The sequence below is a fragment of the Ochotona curzoniae genome, unplaced genomic scaffold (assembly GCF_017591425.1).
Source record: "Ochotona curzoniae isolate NIBS_2020 unplaced genomic scaffold, NIBS_Ocur_1.0 scaffold_3890, whole genome shotgun sequence".
Classification (NCBI taxonomy): domain Eukaryota; kingdom Metazoa; phylum Chordata; class Mammalia; order Lagomorpha; family Ochotonidae; genus Ochotona; species Ochotona curzoniae.
In genome coordinates this window covers 9,533,216-9,551,730 of record NW_024467115.1, presented here as the reverse complement: position 1 = coordinate 9,551,730, position 18,515 = coordinate 9,533,216, and the positions used below count along the sequence as shown (strand labels likewise).

Sequence of the window (18,515 nt, the reverse complement as noted above, 5' to 3'; positions counted from 1 at the left end):
AACATATCATATTGTTGGTAAAAACCTAGAGAATTGTTGTTCTTTTACCTAAGGAAACACCCTTAGGCACAATAGAGAAATGACTAGAATATTATTGAAAAACTTCAGTTTACTTTCCACTATTTATACTCTGTTGTCAAAAGAACTGATTCTAAATAAAAGATCTTCTTTCATGATATATTGTGTACCTGAGAAATTTGGGCAAAGATTTATGAGAAGAATTGATTTCATCATCATCTTTTTCATCATCACACGTATGTCAAGAAGCCTGGGGCACAGTACGATGTCTATAATTTTATTTGAATTTAGCGTCTGCCTACAAAGCTAGTACCATAGCAACTAAGAAAGACTTGTACATTTTTCTTAAGAAACTCTATCTTGAGAAACCTTTTATATTCTATTCCCATTACATTTAAGAACTGAATGGTGCCTCCAGTGACATTGCATTTCTATCCTTCCCTTTGTCAGGAGCCTTCATTCTTTGCTCTTCTTAAACATCAAGCATATTTCTAACATGAATTTCTTCCTTTATTTCTTTCACATCTGTATATTCCTAAATGTCAAGAAGACTTTTTCATTTTCCATGGCTTTGGGTGAAAGAAAAATTGAGGGTTACAGCATTTTCCCAGGCTTGCAGTTTTCATCTGGAGGGTTTGATGCCCAGGAGATTAGCAGCCAAATTTGAAATTAAAGTACTCTAATGCAAAACTATTACTGGAGCCCAGATGTCATTATTTTAATCTGAAGCAGTCATATAGTGGTGATTCTTCACTTTTGGTGTTTTTTTCCCCTCTAGAGTTCTTATTACTACTCCTAAATTCCTGAAAATAACTCACTTTATCTCTTTTCTCAGTTTTTTTCATTACTTCCAAACATTTTTGGCTCTTACATGTTGGTCAAATAGTTTATTTTTTTAAAATCCAAGAATAGAAAGTCAGATATACAGAGAGGAAAATCTACAGATAGATAGGAAAATCTTCTGTCTGCTGGTCATTCTCCAAGTAGTTGCAACGTTTGGACCTAAGCTGATCCAAAGCCAGGAGCCAGGAGCTTCTTTTGGGTCTCCCTAGTGGGTGTGGGGTCCGAAGGCTTTGGGCTGTCCTTAACTGCTTTCTACGCCACAAGCAGGAAGCTGGGTGGGAAGAAGGCCTGCTGGGATGAGAACTTGTGCCCATATGGAGTCATCATGTATTCAAGACAGGACCTTAGCCACTAGGCTAGTCTACTGGGCCCAGTTCAATTAGGTTTATCAGCATATGCATCACCTCAGGCATCTACCAATGCTTTGTGTTGTAAACACTGAAAATCTCTTTTGACTGTTTTGAAACAGAGCAAAATTGTAAATGTGACCCCCTGCAATTGTGCTATAGAACCCTAGATCTTATCACTCATGTCAAACTAAATATTTTTAAAGATTTATTTTTAATTTTCGTATTGGAAAGGTAGAGGTATAGAGAGAAGGAAAGAAAGAGTGCGAGCTCTTCCATTTCTGGCTTACTCCCTGTGTGGCCACAATGGCTGGAGCTGAGCTGATCTGAAGCCAGGATCTAGGAGCTTCTTGCAGATTTCATGTATGGATGCCGGGGTCCAAAGGCTTCAGCCATCTTCCAAAGCTTTTCCAAGCCAGAAGCAGAGAGCTGGATCAGAAATGGAGCAGGGGGAAAATGAACCAGCATGCATAGGATATACTATTGTCTCATGTGGAAGTAGGATTAGGGTGCTACACCACTATGCCAACTCCCAAACTGTAAAATTTTACTCATTATTAACCTATGCTCTTATCTTCAACTTTCAATATTATTATTATTATTATTATTATTATTATCTTGACACATAGCCCCAAGTAGGATTACTAGATCATAAGGTAGTTTTTTTCATTTTTTTATTTTTGATGAAGTCCCATGATGTTTACCACATCCACCGCTTTCCATAGTTTTCATGCATTTCATGAAATTATATTATATTATATTATATTGACTGTTTACAAAGAACTTTCTTAAATTGCCCTTCATTTATTTGTTCTGAGGCAACCAGTTCTTTTGTGATTTTACTCTAGGAGCAATTTATTATTTTCTACTGGGGGAGAAAAGTCACCTGATGGGTTTTGATGATTCCTGCTTGCTCTGTCCACCCACAGTATCCTCATGTAACCCTGAGAAACCAGTTAGGCCAGTTGTTTTCCTATTGTATAGACTGAAAAATAAATTATGTGTTCATTTATGTTAGCACAATGAGTTGGTGTCATAAGTGATTGAATGAAAGGCAGAACAATCATAAATGACTGTCAGAAGTTAAGAATTCGGAAAAGTCGCTATAAAATCAAGGCTCATAAACTTCTAGAATGACTATGCTTCAAGATTTTTGTGTACTTCAGGCTTTAGAAACTCATTCTGAAACAGTTATGTGTTGATTTTTGTTATTGGTTGATTTTCTTAAGTTTTTTTTTTTTATTTTATTTTTAATTTTAGACACAGTTCCATGGGCTCTGGGATTTCCATTACCCTGTCCCTAAACTCCCTCCCTGTCACTGATTTCCCCCATGCTATTGCAATAGTATAGTTCTTCAAGAGTAGTCATAACTCCATCACTCTGCTATTTAAGTGTGTCCTGACATTGCTGGTACAGACAATGGCAGACAGTCCAGCATCCTATTGTCAAGATATAGCCAAAGTTTGATTGGGAGTCCACCTTAGATTTGGAAGTAGAGATGCATAATATATTGTATCTTCACATCTGGATATGATAGTCTCCTTTACATAGTTATTATACATTCCCTTAAGTAAAAAGCCATGAAACAAAATCAACAACAAGAGTAAAGTTTAAAAAATTGCAACACCATGGAGTTAAATGATATGTTACTGCGTAAGGAATGTGTCAGTGAAAAAAAAAAAAAAAGACTTCTCAGAGGAAATGATGCTATTGTATGGTGTATGAGTCAGTGCAGAATTTTGAAGAAATGAAAATAAAAACAAAAATATCAAAACCCATGTGCTGCAGCAAAAACAGCATTGAAAGGGCTATTCATCTGGTAATCTTCATGAAGGTTGCAAGATATCAAAGAGAAAAAATGGCATTTGTTCTTTTTGGATTGACTTATTTCACTGAACATAATGGTCTGTAGTTGGGACCATTTGGTTGCAAATGGTAGAACTTCATTATTTTAAATGACTGAGTAGTATTCCATGGAGTAGATGTGAAGAAGCGACCAACAAAATGAGAGAAAAATTTTGCACACTATACGACCGATAGGAGACTAATATCCAGTATTTACAAAGTGCTTCAGAGACTGTGACAGAAAATACACACATCCAATAATCCTGTGAAGAAATGGATGAAGGATATGAACAGACATTATTCAAAAGAATAAATTCAAACGGCAATAGACATAAAAAGATCCTCAGACTCCATAGACATCAGGGAGATGCAAGTGACAACCACATTGAGTTTCCACCTTATTCTAGTGAGGTTGGCCTACATTCAGAACTCTACTAGCAACACCTGCTGAATTGGATGTGGGGAGAAAGGCATCCCCTCTTCACTGCTGGTGGAGTGCAGGCTAGTGCAACCTCTACGGAAGTCAGTAAGGAGAGTGCTTAAAGAACTGCAAATAAGCCTGCCATATGACTCAACTCTCCCACCCCTAGAAATATAGTCAAAGGAAATGACATCTGCATATGAGAAGAGATCTGTAATCCTGTATTTACAGAAGCACAATCTATAACAGCAAAGACATGGAAACAACCCTTATGCTCATCCAAAGAGGAGTGGAGAAAGAAACTGTGGTACGTCTACCTCACTTCATTTTTCATATGTTCATTTTGTTAGAGTCATAATATGTCTAGCAGAGTCGTTCTTCTTCTACAATTCTAAGTCTGCAATATTGCAAGTAAAAATTTAAAAGCAACATCAAACCATGCTATTCTACTGGTTGTTTTCAAGATCAGAATAAACATAAAAAACCTCACAATTTAAATGAGGAAGAGATAATTATTAATCAGTAAAAACTACTGAGAACGCACCAGCAAGCTCATTGTAGTTTGAGCATTGCTGATGAGCTCATCCATGTGTCCCTGACTGTGGAGTGTTCTCTTATGCTGCCCCTGAGTCCATAAATCATGCTTTTTTTTTTTTTTGAGAAGTGAGATACCATACATGTTGATACCACTTTCTTGCATGACTACAATATTGGCAGTTTTTTGAGTTCTCAATGGTGTTATTTATAAAATTTAAATGTTTTTCAAATGTCAGCAAGGAAGTACGCAGACGCATCTCTACACATACAATGGAAGCACAGAGAGCCAAGGGAACAGTCTCAAACACGGTTACAAAAGCAAGACATTGGAAGGGTTTTTGAATTTTAGTTCTAACATTTGCTAGTAATATCAAAACACAAATTATTATCTTTTAAATAAAGCCAATAAAGTGTTCATGGCTCATATTTTGACTTTCTGGTCTCTTGTAAGTGATCTCTGAGAGACATACACATATGTGAACTACAGATGGCTTCAATCAATAAATTCTCTTCTCCATTGCCATTTGCAATCAAACTCTAGCTTTCTTTTCTTTTTTTTAAATTTATTTTTTAAATTATTGGTTACATTGTATTATGAGATACAGCTCCATAGGTACTGGGATTCCTCCTGCCCCCCCCCCCCCCGTGGACTCCTCCACCCTGTTGTGAGACCTCAGTTCAAGATCAGTTGAGACACCTTCACTGCAAGCATATACCAAGCATAGAGTCCAGTATCTTATTATCCAGATAAGTTCATCCACTTCTTGGGGAGACCTTCCCTGGTCTGAAGGTAGGGCCAAGAGAGCAAGATCCCAATCAATTAAAAGCCCCAGCAGCAACAATATATATCGTTATGGAGTTAATTGACATAGCATTGAGTAAACAATATGTTAAAATTACATGTAAGTTCTTCACAACCTCCTGAGACTATTTCAATGACATTTTAACAATTGAGGTGCATAACAGGTTTGGGGGGGGGTTGCAGAGAAATCTCTCATACCTTGGTGATGACCAATCTTTCTTTATTGTCCTCTGCTTATCTATTCCTATTTCTGTGTGTATGTGAGTGTGAGTGAGTGTGTGTGTGTGTGTGGGGGGGGGTGTTGGGAGGGTTCTGGAGCAACCTTGTTGGTCATTATAGAGGGTGGAGGCCCAGAGCTGGAACTAGGCAAGGACTGGAGAAGGCTCCTCTCCCATGTTCTAGCTTTATTTTCAAATCCCTAAATAAATAAATAAATAAGTACATAAATAAGTAAATAAGTGACCAAGATATTCACACTCGTATGTCTTTCATTGTGAGTCCACAGAACACACAGGCTTCTTTTATGGTCACCCTTGTGTTGACAAGGGGCTGAGTTAGCCCAGCTGAAGGGAGAGTACACCTGCTGCACAGCTGAGTTTGATTGAATCACATTTATTTTATTTATTTTGTAATGGCTATGACCATTAACAGTTTATACTTTACATGCTACAAACAATTTTAACAACATTGAAATCCAATGAAGACTCCGAAACCTCCGTGGGATTCTTATAACATGGCACACTCAGTTACTGGGAGGTATTAATAGGTAACTTCCGTCCTCCCCTCTGTCATAAATACAGTACTTGGCTTCCATCCTGAGCCCAGAAGTATGGGCAGTGTATAAATTTCAGTGTCCAGCAAATATTACCACAAATATTTAACCTAATCTTAAAGGATGTTAGTGATCAAATATTCCTTCTTTCCTGTCTCAGAGAGAGCTACAAAGCAGGAGATGGGGAGGGGGAAGTAAAATCTCCATTAGATTCCAACCCGGTTAATTTCCTATGTCTTCCTCTGGAGCCATCAGAGAAAAGTCTAGGCCTCCAGGTATAGGGCTCCATTCCCTAATTGGTATTTTTCAATACCTGTGGGGATAGCCAGTGATGGTGCCAAGCCAGTGATGATGCCAAGCCAGTGATTCTGCCAAAGAGGGCACGCCAGGCAGAACATGCCTTGTACAGAATAAATGCTTGTCTGCCCTGTAGCTATGGTGTGAGCCTAGCAATTCATAAGATTAAAAATATTTTTTTTCACTACTAGTCTAGTGAATTCTAGAGTATAGATATACTTGGAAAATCGAAGATCACCAAATGTCATTGTAGTTTAAAGATCTGGGACAATTTGGGCCCGGCGCGGTGGCGAAAGGTCCTCGCCTTGCACCCCCGGGATCCCATATGGGCGCCGGTTCTAATCCCGGCAGCCCCGCTTCCCTTCCAGCTCCCTGCTTGTGGCCTGGGAAAGCAGTCGAGGACGGCCCAAAGCTTTGGGAACCTGCACCCGCGTGGGAGACCCGGAAGAGGCTCCTGGCTTCGGACCGGCATAGTATCGGCCCGTTGCGGCTCACTTGGGGAGTGAATCATCGGATGGAAGATCTTCCTCTCTGTCTCTCCTCTCTGTATATCCGCCTTTCCAATGAAAAAATAATAAAAATAAATCTTTAAAAAAAAAAAAAAAAAAAAGATCTGGGACAATCTGTTAGGTTAACGTCACCAAGCAGGTCCTCAGTGTTTCACACAGTCAATCCTTTGAACCAGCTGGAGTCCTTTGCTCTTAGTAGTAGGTTGTAGCTGGAAGTAAACTTTGTTAACTTCCGTTCTATAGCAATTCCATGTTCTCCATTTCTCTTCCTATTCATTTTTCCTTGGAAAAGAAATTTATTTTTTATTTTGGACCTTTTTGTTTTTTTACTTTTTTGAACTCTTTTTAATTTTTTTTCTTCCTTGATTCTCTTATTTGGCAACACATTTTATTAAGATTCTTGATGTTTCTATGGAATCAAGGGTGGACCCTTAATTCTCTAATAACAATTTTATAACAGACGTTTAGGGAGTTCAGATACACATAACACAGAAGAGTCAATTTAAGATGAAGGCAGAAATTGAAATATAGTTACAAACCTCTAGAACTTTTAGAGAATGAAGTTCTGTTTCTATTTTAATTGTGGTAATTTTCTGTACCAGCCCTAGTAAACCACAACAAACCAGTACTGTTCAAGGAACTGCATAGGGATGCACGCTCAGGCATTTTTGAAATTTCAAAGAAATGGTCTAGTCTCAAAAGCTCCCATGGGTCTCTTGCCTAATTAATTTAGCACAATCATATTGAAGGTTCGATGGAAAGTTAAAAAGTAAAAGGGCAGGAACATGGCCAGGAACACACTGTCAATTGGTTGGACTTGAGAAGAAGCAAACTCAGGGCTTAGCCCACAAATTATAATGCAAGGCACAAAAGGTGAGGTATAAAATGTGTTGTCAGAATAGTCTTCAAGTCAGAAGCAGTAGTCTAGAAATTATTGCATGAGTAATAGAGGAATTAGAGAAGTCAAATTGACAACTATCACTTTATAGAAAAAAATATGCTATCACTGCTCGCTGTTGAGATACAACAGAGCTTTCTGCTTCCATTTGCCTTGAACATACCATGGCCATTTCCATGGGGCATTGTTTATCCAAATAATTTGGTCCTAAATTCCTCACCCAAAGTGTTCCTTTTCTATTCATGATTGTATCCACATATGCTATATTATTTGGAAACTGGATTATAGTACCCTTCTCTGTGGATAACTGAATTTTGTTCAGAATAAGAAGGGTTTTTTTTTAACTTAAATTTATACAGAATCATAACATCTGCTGATTTATTCATGTTAACAATAGCTTAGAGTCTCCGGATTTTTAGCATAATTGTGTAGAATGGGGATAAGAAGAGAAAAGGATAGAGCAAGGTGAAAGTTACATAGAATTCTGCTTAATGGCTTGTGATTTTCCGTTATTGTGGGTAGGACAGATTCAAGGTTGTAAGGCCAGAGCCTCACTTCAGCTATCGCTCTCCGAGCCACCATCTGTCTCTCTCGGAGAAGCCTATTTCCTGAAAGCCCCATTGGTGGTTCTGTATCGCACACTGAGACAGTGCTTCTGGCCCATTCTCTGTATGAAATGGGGAGAAGAGTTTTGTTGAAAAACTGGTTCCACAAGGCTCATCCGTATAAGAAGTATCTGTTCAAAGTCATAAATAAAAATCACATTAGAAAGAGTGCTCTTGTTTCTTTCAGCAGCAGAGTCAAAGGATTCTCCCCCGTTTGTATTTCTCTAAGGCAAACATCTCCAAACATTGTGACTGCCTATATTCTTGAATTTATGATATATTTGTGTCCATGAACAGAGTAAAATCTACAAATCTAATACATAAGCCAACACATATCAGAGAAAAATTAAATGCATTTACATATCTCTTTGCCAAGAAAATGAAAATGTTTTAAGTAAATATTCTAGAAGCTAAGATTAGATGGTGTGGGTAGCGTTTGAGTACTTTTTACTTGGCTGTGCTTTAAAAAAACAATACTCAGACATTCACAAGTGCATTTATCAGCCTTTTGGAGTCATGAACATCGAAAAAAACAAGTGCCAACTGAGATCCTGAGAGGCTCAACTTAAGCCTGAAGTTTATGTAAATAGCCTTTATCCTGAAGATCTATATATGCCTTGAAAGCAAAGCAAAACAAAACAAAACAGAAAAACCCTCTTTCCATGGAAACCTCTTTTCACATGAGAGACATGTAGTCCTAAAACCACAAAGTCCTGGCAGATTTCCTATATTCAAAGGTGAATACGCATAGAATGTTGCTGCTGTCAGCCAGGAGCTACTCTGCAAGGTAGATGCCAAGAGTCGGGGAAGACTGCCATCTGGTGGAAAATTGCGTTACTACCAAATGCTAGTTACAACTTGGCAATTATTTTAACAACTTGTTTATAACTCAACTTTTAAGGCAAGCGTGAGATGTAAATTTAAATAAAATATCGCATAATTGTGACAGGCAAGGTTTCAATAACCAATAACGATTACTGTTTTGCAAGTTCCTTCAGTCGTTTGCTCTAGTTGTTTTAACTTTTTCTCTATCATGGCTTTTAAAAATATCCTGAAAAACATTTTTATTTTGTTCAGTTTGACCATTCAAGTTGTCCTTAATCGTCATTTCCTGGATTTCCAAAAGTTGGAGAATTTCTCTTATAAAAAGGGTTATGTAATATACCACCCATAGAGCATCATAGTGAATAAAAAGGAATAATATAAGCAAATACTGAAAGTAATCCAGATTTAGGTCTGGAAATGATGGGTATTTAGTACTGGCTCCAGGTTGGTTTACATATAAGGGTGTTGATTAATATTTTGTACTTGAATTTCATTGACCCCCTTTGTGTCTCATGATTTTTCTTTCAGATATTGTTAAATCCTTTTGTGTTGGGTTTTCCTTCATCAGCTTTGGTTCTGATAGCTTCTCTTCTGGCTGAGTCTCACCTTGGCAAGTGACAATGACAGACCAAGCCTTTGTATAGAGGTTTTAATGAACCGCAAATGCTAAGATGATCCTGAGGCCAGACCTTGGTGTCATGAAGTTTACTTTCAAAAAATGTTCAGAGCTAAAACATCCCCATTCACCATTGTTACTCTCTATCCCACAGAGCTTATTTCTCTCTCTTCAAAATGAATGTGTGAATGGCTGGAAGCATTTATTACCAAATTTCATGTGGGATATGTGTTTTTCTGTCTGTGTGTCAATGCTCCTTCATATTTAATATTTCAGTATGAATTCTCTATTCATGTGTTGTATTTAAAGTAAAATTAAATTAAATAAATTTTAGAGAAATATGTGACTTTAAATGTGTACTCTAAAACACCAAAAGGCGAAAGACAAGTTTATATTAATGTGTAGATTAAGTGAGATTTTCATATATAATTGAAAAAGACAGCTAGATCCAAGTATTCTTCTCATTTTCAACTTGCTAAATGTAATTAAACAGGGCCAAATACTGGGATGATGGTGCAATGGCTTGATTATTATCCTTGCTAACTTCTAAATGGGTTATGAAGTTTTCTAGGATACAGGGTCTAGTAAATGGCCCTTATGTTGCTAAGAGCAAGCCTTTGAAAGATAGTGTCATAAAGGTATGGTGTGAAGCCTCATTTTTTAAAATTGTTTTTTGATACAATTTCATTGGCACTGGCCTCTCCCTTCCTCTCCCCTCAAGTTCCTTTCCCTCCTCTGTCCTCCCCTCCTTTCCACTTTGCTCTCCTCTTCAGTTTCACAATGTGTGTTTTTTGTGAATGTTCCAAGTCCATCTCACCGCAGCTGGAGAGTCCTCCAGCCATGTAGGAGACTGTCATTTCGTTGTGGGTTCGTTCTTGTATCCTAGGGCCCTAATGTAGGTACAGTGAAGATTCATTACTTATGGCAGTACCAATAACAGTGACAAAAGCGACATCAACCGTCTCAGGTGATTGTTAGCCTCCTATGGATGGTTGATTAATGAATTACAACACAAGATCTTATTACAGAAGGTACAGGTAAGTATGAAGTGACGTAGAGTAAGATTCACATATAATATCCCTAGATTTGACATCATATTGTCTGATATTAGAGCAAACATACGATATCTGACCTTTTGGGATTGGCTCATTTCCTTTAGCATAATGGCCTCCAGTTTGGCCCATTTGGCTACAAAGTAATGCATTTCATTTTTAATAGCCAAGTAATATTCCATAGTGCAGATGAATCACAGTTTCTTTATCCAGTGTTCTATTAAATAGCTTGCTTCCATGTTCTTGCGATTGTTGATTTTGCTGCAAAGAACATTGGGGTGCATGTTGCTTTCTCTTATAACACGTCTTTTGGATATATTCCTACAAGTGGTAGTGCTGGGTCATGTGGTAGGTGTTCTCCATACTGACTTCCATAGTGGTTGTACTAGTCTGCATTCCCACCAGCAGTGGACTAGGGTTCCTTTTTCTCTGCAACTTCGCCAGCAGGTGTTGTTGGAAGTTTTCTGCATATGGGCAATTCTTTCTGGCACTAAGTGGAACCTCAGTGTTGTTTTTATTTAAATTTCCCTTATTGCCAAAGAGCTTGAGCATTTTTTTCATGTGTCTGTTAGCCATTTGAGTTTGTTTCTTTGTAAAGTGTGTGCCCATTTCCTGTGTCCATTTCTTGATTGGTTTGTTCTGATGTTATGATGTTTCGAGAGTTCTTTGTATATTCTGAAAATTAGCCCTTTGTCTCCTGTGTAATGTGCAAAGATCTTCCAATCGGTTGTTTTCTTACCGAACACTGCATCCTGTCTCACTGCTCAATCCTTTTGTAGGTGTTCTACCACCTGCCTAGTGTCCCTCAACAGACCCAAGGCAAGTGTCAGACCAGTTGCATTTGAAACCTTTGAACTGTTAACTCTCTTTGCTTCATAAATAGCCTGTGCTAGGTATTTCATTGTAGTCGCAAAAAAGAGACTTACCCAGAATATCAGCAAGGAGTGAATCCATCAATGCAACCATGACTGAAAATGTATAGGAGCTTTTGGAACAGGTTATTGAAAGAACATGGGAAGAATTTGGAGGAACAAGCTACAGAGAGCAGAGAAGACCTAAGAAAAGCCTTCTGGCAGTTTTGGTGAGGGTTTAAAAACCAAGGATGCTGATAAAAATTTGGAAAGTATAGGCCATATTGAAGAAATTCCAGTTGGAATGAGAATTCTCTTGTGAATTGGATTAGCGGCCAACTTTTTTTTTTCCATCATAGTAAATAACATGTCTGTGTGGGGCCCTTGCCTTGACACTTCATAGGTGGACAAAGCTATAGGAGATGGATTATTTTATTTGGTGGCAGATACATCCAGGTAGAACAGCAGTTAAGCTAAAACATGGTTATAGTTGGCCATTTAAATTAGTTGTAAAGCAAGAATCAGGAGCAAAAGAAGTGAAGAAGGAAAAGGTATGCAAAATATACAGCCTGGTCAAGAAAGGGTGAAAACACATGTAGTTACTCACCTGTCAATCAGAAGTAAAGTGCTTTGCTTTGGGCCGATACTCCACCTCAGTGCCCTCGATCCCAGTCATAGAATAGTAGCATTTGAAGTCTTTTGTAAAGGCTGAGTCCTCACCCTTCCTATTTTTCCATTCCTCATGTTTAGAATAGGAAATTTGAACTTGTAACTATCCTACCTTCATGTTTTGAAATTTTTAAGCCATTTTTTTTTTCAGGGGCTAAGAAGTTTTGTTTGAGTTTCAGATGAGATTTGAACATAGACTTTGGAGCCAAGCTGGAATATTTAAGGCTTTCGGAGCCTTGGGGGACGCAATGAAAATATTTTGCATTGTGGCATGAACATGAACTTTTGGAGTCCAAAAATGTAATGTTGTAGTTTGGATGCTGATTATCCCTTAAAAGCCGCACGTGTGAAGTCTGCATTACCAAAGTCATGCAAGTGGGAGGTGGCAAAAACGTTTGGGAAATGTTGGGGTCGTTGGAAGATGAGTGTCCTTGATGTTGTGCGTTCTCTTCATTCGAACCAGTACACTGTCTTCAGTTCCAGGCTCACCTGTGACCTTTTCCCTGTACTCTGCTGTCCACCACGTGTACCTTGCAGATGCAAAAACATGACTCACAGTATGTGGACCTTGACACTACAAAGCTGGTAGAACTAAATCTTTTTTTTAAATAATTAAATGGAGTCAATTATTTGAATATAGTAACAAAGAAGCTGATTAATATAAATGGTGGATTTGGTCACACTGGAGAAACAAACCTATGCTCTTTCAAGCAACCAATCCTTCTACGTAGTTCAGATCAGTATGATTGGATTTACTGATGATTTCTTTAACAATGAATGTATGCAGTTTATTCAGTGTTTTTTAGTCTTCAAGGCTGAGAATCTTCAAAAGGAGCACATATTAGCTGACTTTCTTAATGTTTGTTGAGGAAACTGTCAGAAGAAATAACTACTTTGTTTATATTTTAAAACATGCACTCAATGCTAAAGAGTGTTGAATAAAAAATGATGACTTTTGTATTCAGATTACCTGATAGGCATGAACTCTGTTTCCTTGAAACGCATTGTGTCATTCAAGACTAGCATTAAGTTCATTGAGAAGGTGAAGTTGCTGCGAAGAGTATTCACTAACATTTCCTCTAAAGACAACTCTGTCTATTTTATACAGACTTAGTACTGTGTCATTTCTAATAGTCTCAGAGTTTTCTAGGGACAAGTTACAAAACCTAGGTGCCCAACCTTCGTTGTAATTAGATCACAATCTTTATCACTGTTCATTTCTGGTAGTATTGTCCAAACTGAATTTCTTCATGACTTTTATGGAAGTAGATTTGTCTCTAAAATCCTCTTTACCAAATCCATGGGAAGTCTAACAATGTTACTTTAACCATCTATAGTCACCAAATTTGACTTTATGTGAAGAAGCTAATTTGAGAAATGATAGTCTATTATCCTGAATGTCAGTGTTTCTTCATCTTTTCTTACATTATACATAAGCCTAATATTGTCGTGATCTCAAGTGTCACAATAATTTTTCAACTTATGATGTAAAAAATTAGGTGTACATGAGTATAAATAGTCAAGAGATAATGTAATGAACCTTCAGGTAGACGTCACTCAACATCAATTATCAACTCAAGAGAGTTTTACTTCAACAACTTTCCTTGCTTTTCATTTTCATGGGATGCTCTGAGAAAAATCGGCACATTTTATTTCATTTTAACAGCAACTTCTTCATTAGATAACCCTCTAAGTTATAAATATTGAAAAACAAATAACAGAGTATCAGAAGGCATAAAAATAAATATTATAATTCACCAAATTCCAAATAAATCTCAAATGTTCCTTGTCTCATAAAATTTTTCTTACAATTTGAATCAAGATCACAAAATGAACTAGTGTATTTAAAAATTATTGTAAAAAACTCATAGGTGAAAGGTTCTCTAAAGACTCTGTTTGAGACTGAACCACAGCCTATGCAAAACTCTTGATGAAACACAACAAGGACATTAAGAAGGACTTGTATTCAGAATAAAGAACTTGTACTAGTCAATTATAAAATCTAAATAGCACAGTAGAGAAAGTTGGCATAAAATTCTACTAGTTACTTCACAAAATAAACACATCACAACCTTATGTGGTAGCCTAGCAGCTAAAGTCCTGGTCTTGCACACGCTGGAATCCCATAAGCGCAGTGGTTCATATCCTGGCAGTTCCACTTCCCATTCAGCTCCCTGCTTGTGGCCTGGGAAAGCAGTCAAAGAAGGCCCAAAGCCTTGGGACTCTGTACCTGCGTGGGAGACCCAGACCAAGCTCCTGCCTTCAGATTGGCTCAGCACCAGCCGTTGTGGCCACTTGGACAGTGAATCATCGGATGGAAGCTCTTCCACCCTGTTTTTTCTCCTCTCTGTATATCTGACTTCCCAATAAAAATAAATAAATGTTTAAGAAATAGACATTTCACAAAGACTATGTATACTACTAGTGTAACAGTGGGAAAGATATTTGATCTCATGGGTTATACGATAAATTATAAATTAAAATCACAGTGAGGGATTATCATCATCACCACAGAATCACCAGAATTGTAAGTGGATAGATACAGAAACTGGAAGCTCATATATTCCTACTGACAGTATGTTATTTGGGAACTGCAAAATCTACCAAACCTGAAATCACATGCATTGTGACTCAGCTCCTGTGTTTACACAGAAGTGTGTATGTGTGGTCAGTAGAAACGCGTTACATGTGAAAAAATCAACTACAAGTCAGAGTAACCTTATTTATATTAGAAGAAAGTTAAAAATGACTGAAATTATTTTCCACCGCATAATAAATGAAGACATTTTGGTATATTCATGCAATGTACTCTATAATATGTGTTTAAAGAAACAGGAAAAACAGAAATGAGAATATTCTTTATATGTCAAGTGTATTATGTTCCAAACTAGCGGAGAAAACGAAGTTATATCTTAGTGTGAGGATAATGTTTAATTTTGGCACAACAAATTGGGAATATGAATGGATGGAATCCTGAGGGAGTTCCTGGGTGTTATTAGCATTGTATTTCCAGGTCTGAGTGATAATTGCAAGGATGTATTAAATTCATGGCTAGTCAATGATCTATGTCCTTATTCTTCATGTATTTTTAAAAGTATTTCATGGTATAGCGAGTACATTAAAAATGCACTAAAATATTTATCCTTAAAATGCCAAAAAGTTAGAGCAGTTATATATTTTCAAATAGAATTGAAAATTTTTCACACATCTAATACTGAAATGAAGATTTGCAAACATTTAAAATAACAACAAACTTCCCTGCAAAACCATCACGATGAACAATCTATTTGAAGCTAAGCAACAAGAATGTAAACATAGCTGTCCACAGTTTTCAGGGCAGCTTAGATGTTAAACTCAGTCTGATGCATTATACTTAAAATTCACTGAAATAAATATTTAATGCTTTTTAGTCCTCTTAAAAAGGTGCTAAAGAACAGCTTCCTATTATTTTGAGTAAACTGATTCTTTCTTAAAATGGTTAAAATAATGTAGCACAGCTATTTATTGATCAACTAAAATCACTTATTTTTTCTGCCGATGTTGCTGAATATACCTAGAAAAATGCTGGGCTTTGCATTTTAATACATGTAACAGGCTTAAAAGAGTGCCTGGCACTTAGTAAACAGGAAATAAGTGCTAGTCTATTAATATTTCCATTAATAGATAACTACAGTATGAGAATTTGTGTTTTCGCCTGACATACCTGTTTATTATAATTGTTAGATTCCTTTTAATGATAAAATATGTAAACAAGTAATTTTTTATGCATCGAAGAAGCCACTGTTCTATATCTTAACAACTTATTTTGTGACAGCATTATGTTATGGATGACTTGAATAAAGACAATCATTTATAAATGTGATAATAATCACACTTTATCCGTCTCAGACGTTATAAAATGATCCTAAAGAAAAGCTGAAAAATAAATTCATATCTGAAATATATTCCCACTGACATTATGGATAGATTATTGCAGTAAAGAAGTTGGCTCCAGAAGCTTACAAAGTTCCATAGAGTACTCTGGATATTGTGCATTGGTATAAATGAAGCTATAAAACATAGTAAAATCATCATAATCCTTTGTGAGAAGAATGACCATCCCACTCTTACCTTAAAATTTATTTACAAAATGTTTTTCTTTTTCTTTCTGTCTCGACCCTCTTTATTTTTGCATGAAGCTAGAGAATCAGTTTCTTTCTTCCTTCCTTTTTTTCATTAAATCTAAATTCAGTTTATATTTTAAAGTATTGAAATGTTTCTACATGTATTTTTAAAATTGTTTTTCATGATACTGTTCCATAGGCACAGGGATTTCCTCCAACTCCCTATTCCGTCCATTGATCCTCCCTGGATTATTACAATAGTCTAGTCCTTCAATAACAGTCACTAGTCCCACATTCTGCTACTTAGTGCATCACGGCATAGTAGGTATAGACAATGGTACATAGTCTAGTATGCTATTGTCAAGATATATTTAATCATTTCTTTGGGAGTCCTCCATTTCTTCGTGAGTAGAGTTTGCATTCTGCAATGTGTCTACACTTCTTGGTATGCTAATCTCAATTATACAGTTCATCTATGAGAATATATGTTTATACATGTAGTTTATCTGTTACCTGTACATCTATTCATCCTGTATTTTTGTGTGAATGTTATCATTTATCAGAGAGAACATGTGATATTAATCCTTTTGGGATTGGCTTATTTCACTGAACACAATAGTTTCTAGTTGGTATTATTTTGATGCAAATAGAAGAATTTTTTCAATGGTTGAATAGTATTTCATGGAGTAGATAGAGCACAGTTTCTTTATCCATTCCTCTTAGGATGGGCATCTGGGTTGCAAAATACACTTTCTAAAGGATGTATTACTATTGGAATTTATTTCATAAGTGTGCCTGTTCGATTTACACTGTGTGCACATTGTTGATCAGTGTATAATCATTATGCAGGCACTGTAAAAATTTTGTAGAAAAGGAATAAAAAGATACAGTCAATTTGATGAAATATTTTTTAATTCATACATAGTTCTCTTATAATACACATACTTAGGAATATTTGAAGGCCTTCCATGTTAGAAGAGTACACATATGGGATTTTATGCACATTTACAAGCATCCCATTTATTCTGTATACTTAAGCCTTTTCTTAAAATGTGCAATCATAATAATTTAGAGATCACTGATTTAGAAGTTGCTAGGAAAGAAAAAAAAAAGACAAAAGAGTTGAGTGTATGGGGAGCCTAAGTTGATAGATTACACTGTGGCTCAAAACTGAAGTACCCAAAATGATGAGGTAAGGAATAGGATTATGTGCAGTAGACAGCTTAAGAATTGTGACGTCTCAGAAAAGATCAGCTCTTTGATTGATGACTAAAAGGTCATTAGTGATCATACTGTCAGTTAAGTGGTAGGAATAGGAATGAGATTTCGTTAAAAACAAATACCAGGCCCCGTGCAGTGGCCTAGTGGCTAAAGTTCTCACCTTGAACACGCTGGGATCCATATGGGCACCAATTGTTGTCCTGGCAGCCCTGCTTCCCGTCCAGCTCCCTTCCTGTGGCCTGGAAAGAACAAAAGTTGTAGGACCCTGCACCCATATTGGAGATGCGGAGGAGGCATCTGGCTCCTGGCTTTGGATCGTTTAACAGACAGAAAAAAGATTTTCCTCTGTCTCTCTTTCTCTGTGTATATCTGACTTTTCAATAAAAGTAAATAAATCTTTAAAAAAACAAATAAATGCCCCCAAAAATTAATAGGAGGGAAGAAAAAGAAGTACAAAGCATTGACTACTGTCGTTATGGCTCACCTGGTAGGAGTAGGAAGAATAAGTAAGTTAGCATGACCAGAGTGGGAGAGAAAGGAGTCTCCAGAAAGGAGAAAAACACTTTCAAAGTGAGTAAGGATAAGAATTAAGTATGTTCCCAAGAAGAACAGAAAGCTACAGCAGTGGGTTTCAGAAGGCCAGTATCTCTGTGGGGTGAATGATTGACTTCCTACTATTGAGGAGTACAAAATTTTGGATTGTGAACCTTTTAAAGAGTAATATGCTGGGAATATCTTCACCAGGTGTCTCAGAAGGAATGAAATTAGAGATCCTGAGATAATTTATGTCTGAAACAAAGGAAATCACACTTAAAAAAAAAAAAAAAAAAAAACAGAACGGAGCAAAACAAAACAAAAAACACACCAGGGCCCAGCACAGCAGCTTACTGGCTAAAGTCCTCACCTTGCATGTGTTGGGGTGTCATGGGGGTGCCAGTTTGTATCCCAGATGCTCTACTTCCCTTCCAATTCTCTGCCTGTGGTCTGGGCAAGCTGTTAAGGATGGTCCAAAGCCTTGGGACCCTGTACCTGCGTGGGAGACCCACGAGAAGCTACTGACTCCTGGCTTGAGATCAGCTTGATTCCAGCCAGCTGTTGTGGCCATTCGGGGAGAGGACCAGTGAATGGAAGAGCTTCCTATCTATCCTCTCTGTAAATCTAACTTTTCAATAAAAAAATAAGTCTTTAAAAAAAACAAACAAATAAACAAAACTCCACCACTGTATGCTAACTTTGCGAATTAAAGAGGACAAATTTGGGGAATTAAACAGAGTAAAACATGC

At 37.0% G+C, this 18,515-nt stretch overlaps 1 protein-coding gene across 7 annotated transcripts in view; it reads left to right on the top strand.

The window, feature by feature from the left end:
• Positions 1-18,515, top strand: part of THEMIS (thymocyte selection associated) — a 191,816-nt gene that overhangs the window by 141,826 nt on the left and 31,475 nt on the right. The window contains exon 5 of one of the 7 annotated variants that reach the window (XM_040965565.1): positions 4,056-4,066. The exons of the other annotated variants lie outside the window; for them this stretch is intronic. Coding sequence (XP_040821499.1) covers positions 4,056-4,066 — 11 coding nt within the window. The remainder of the gene's footprint in view (positions 1-4,055; positions 4,067-18,515) is intronic. 7 annotated transcript variants of the gene reach the window in all.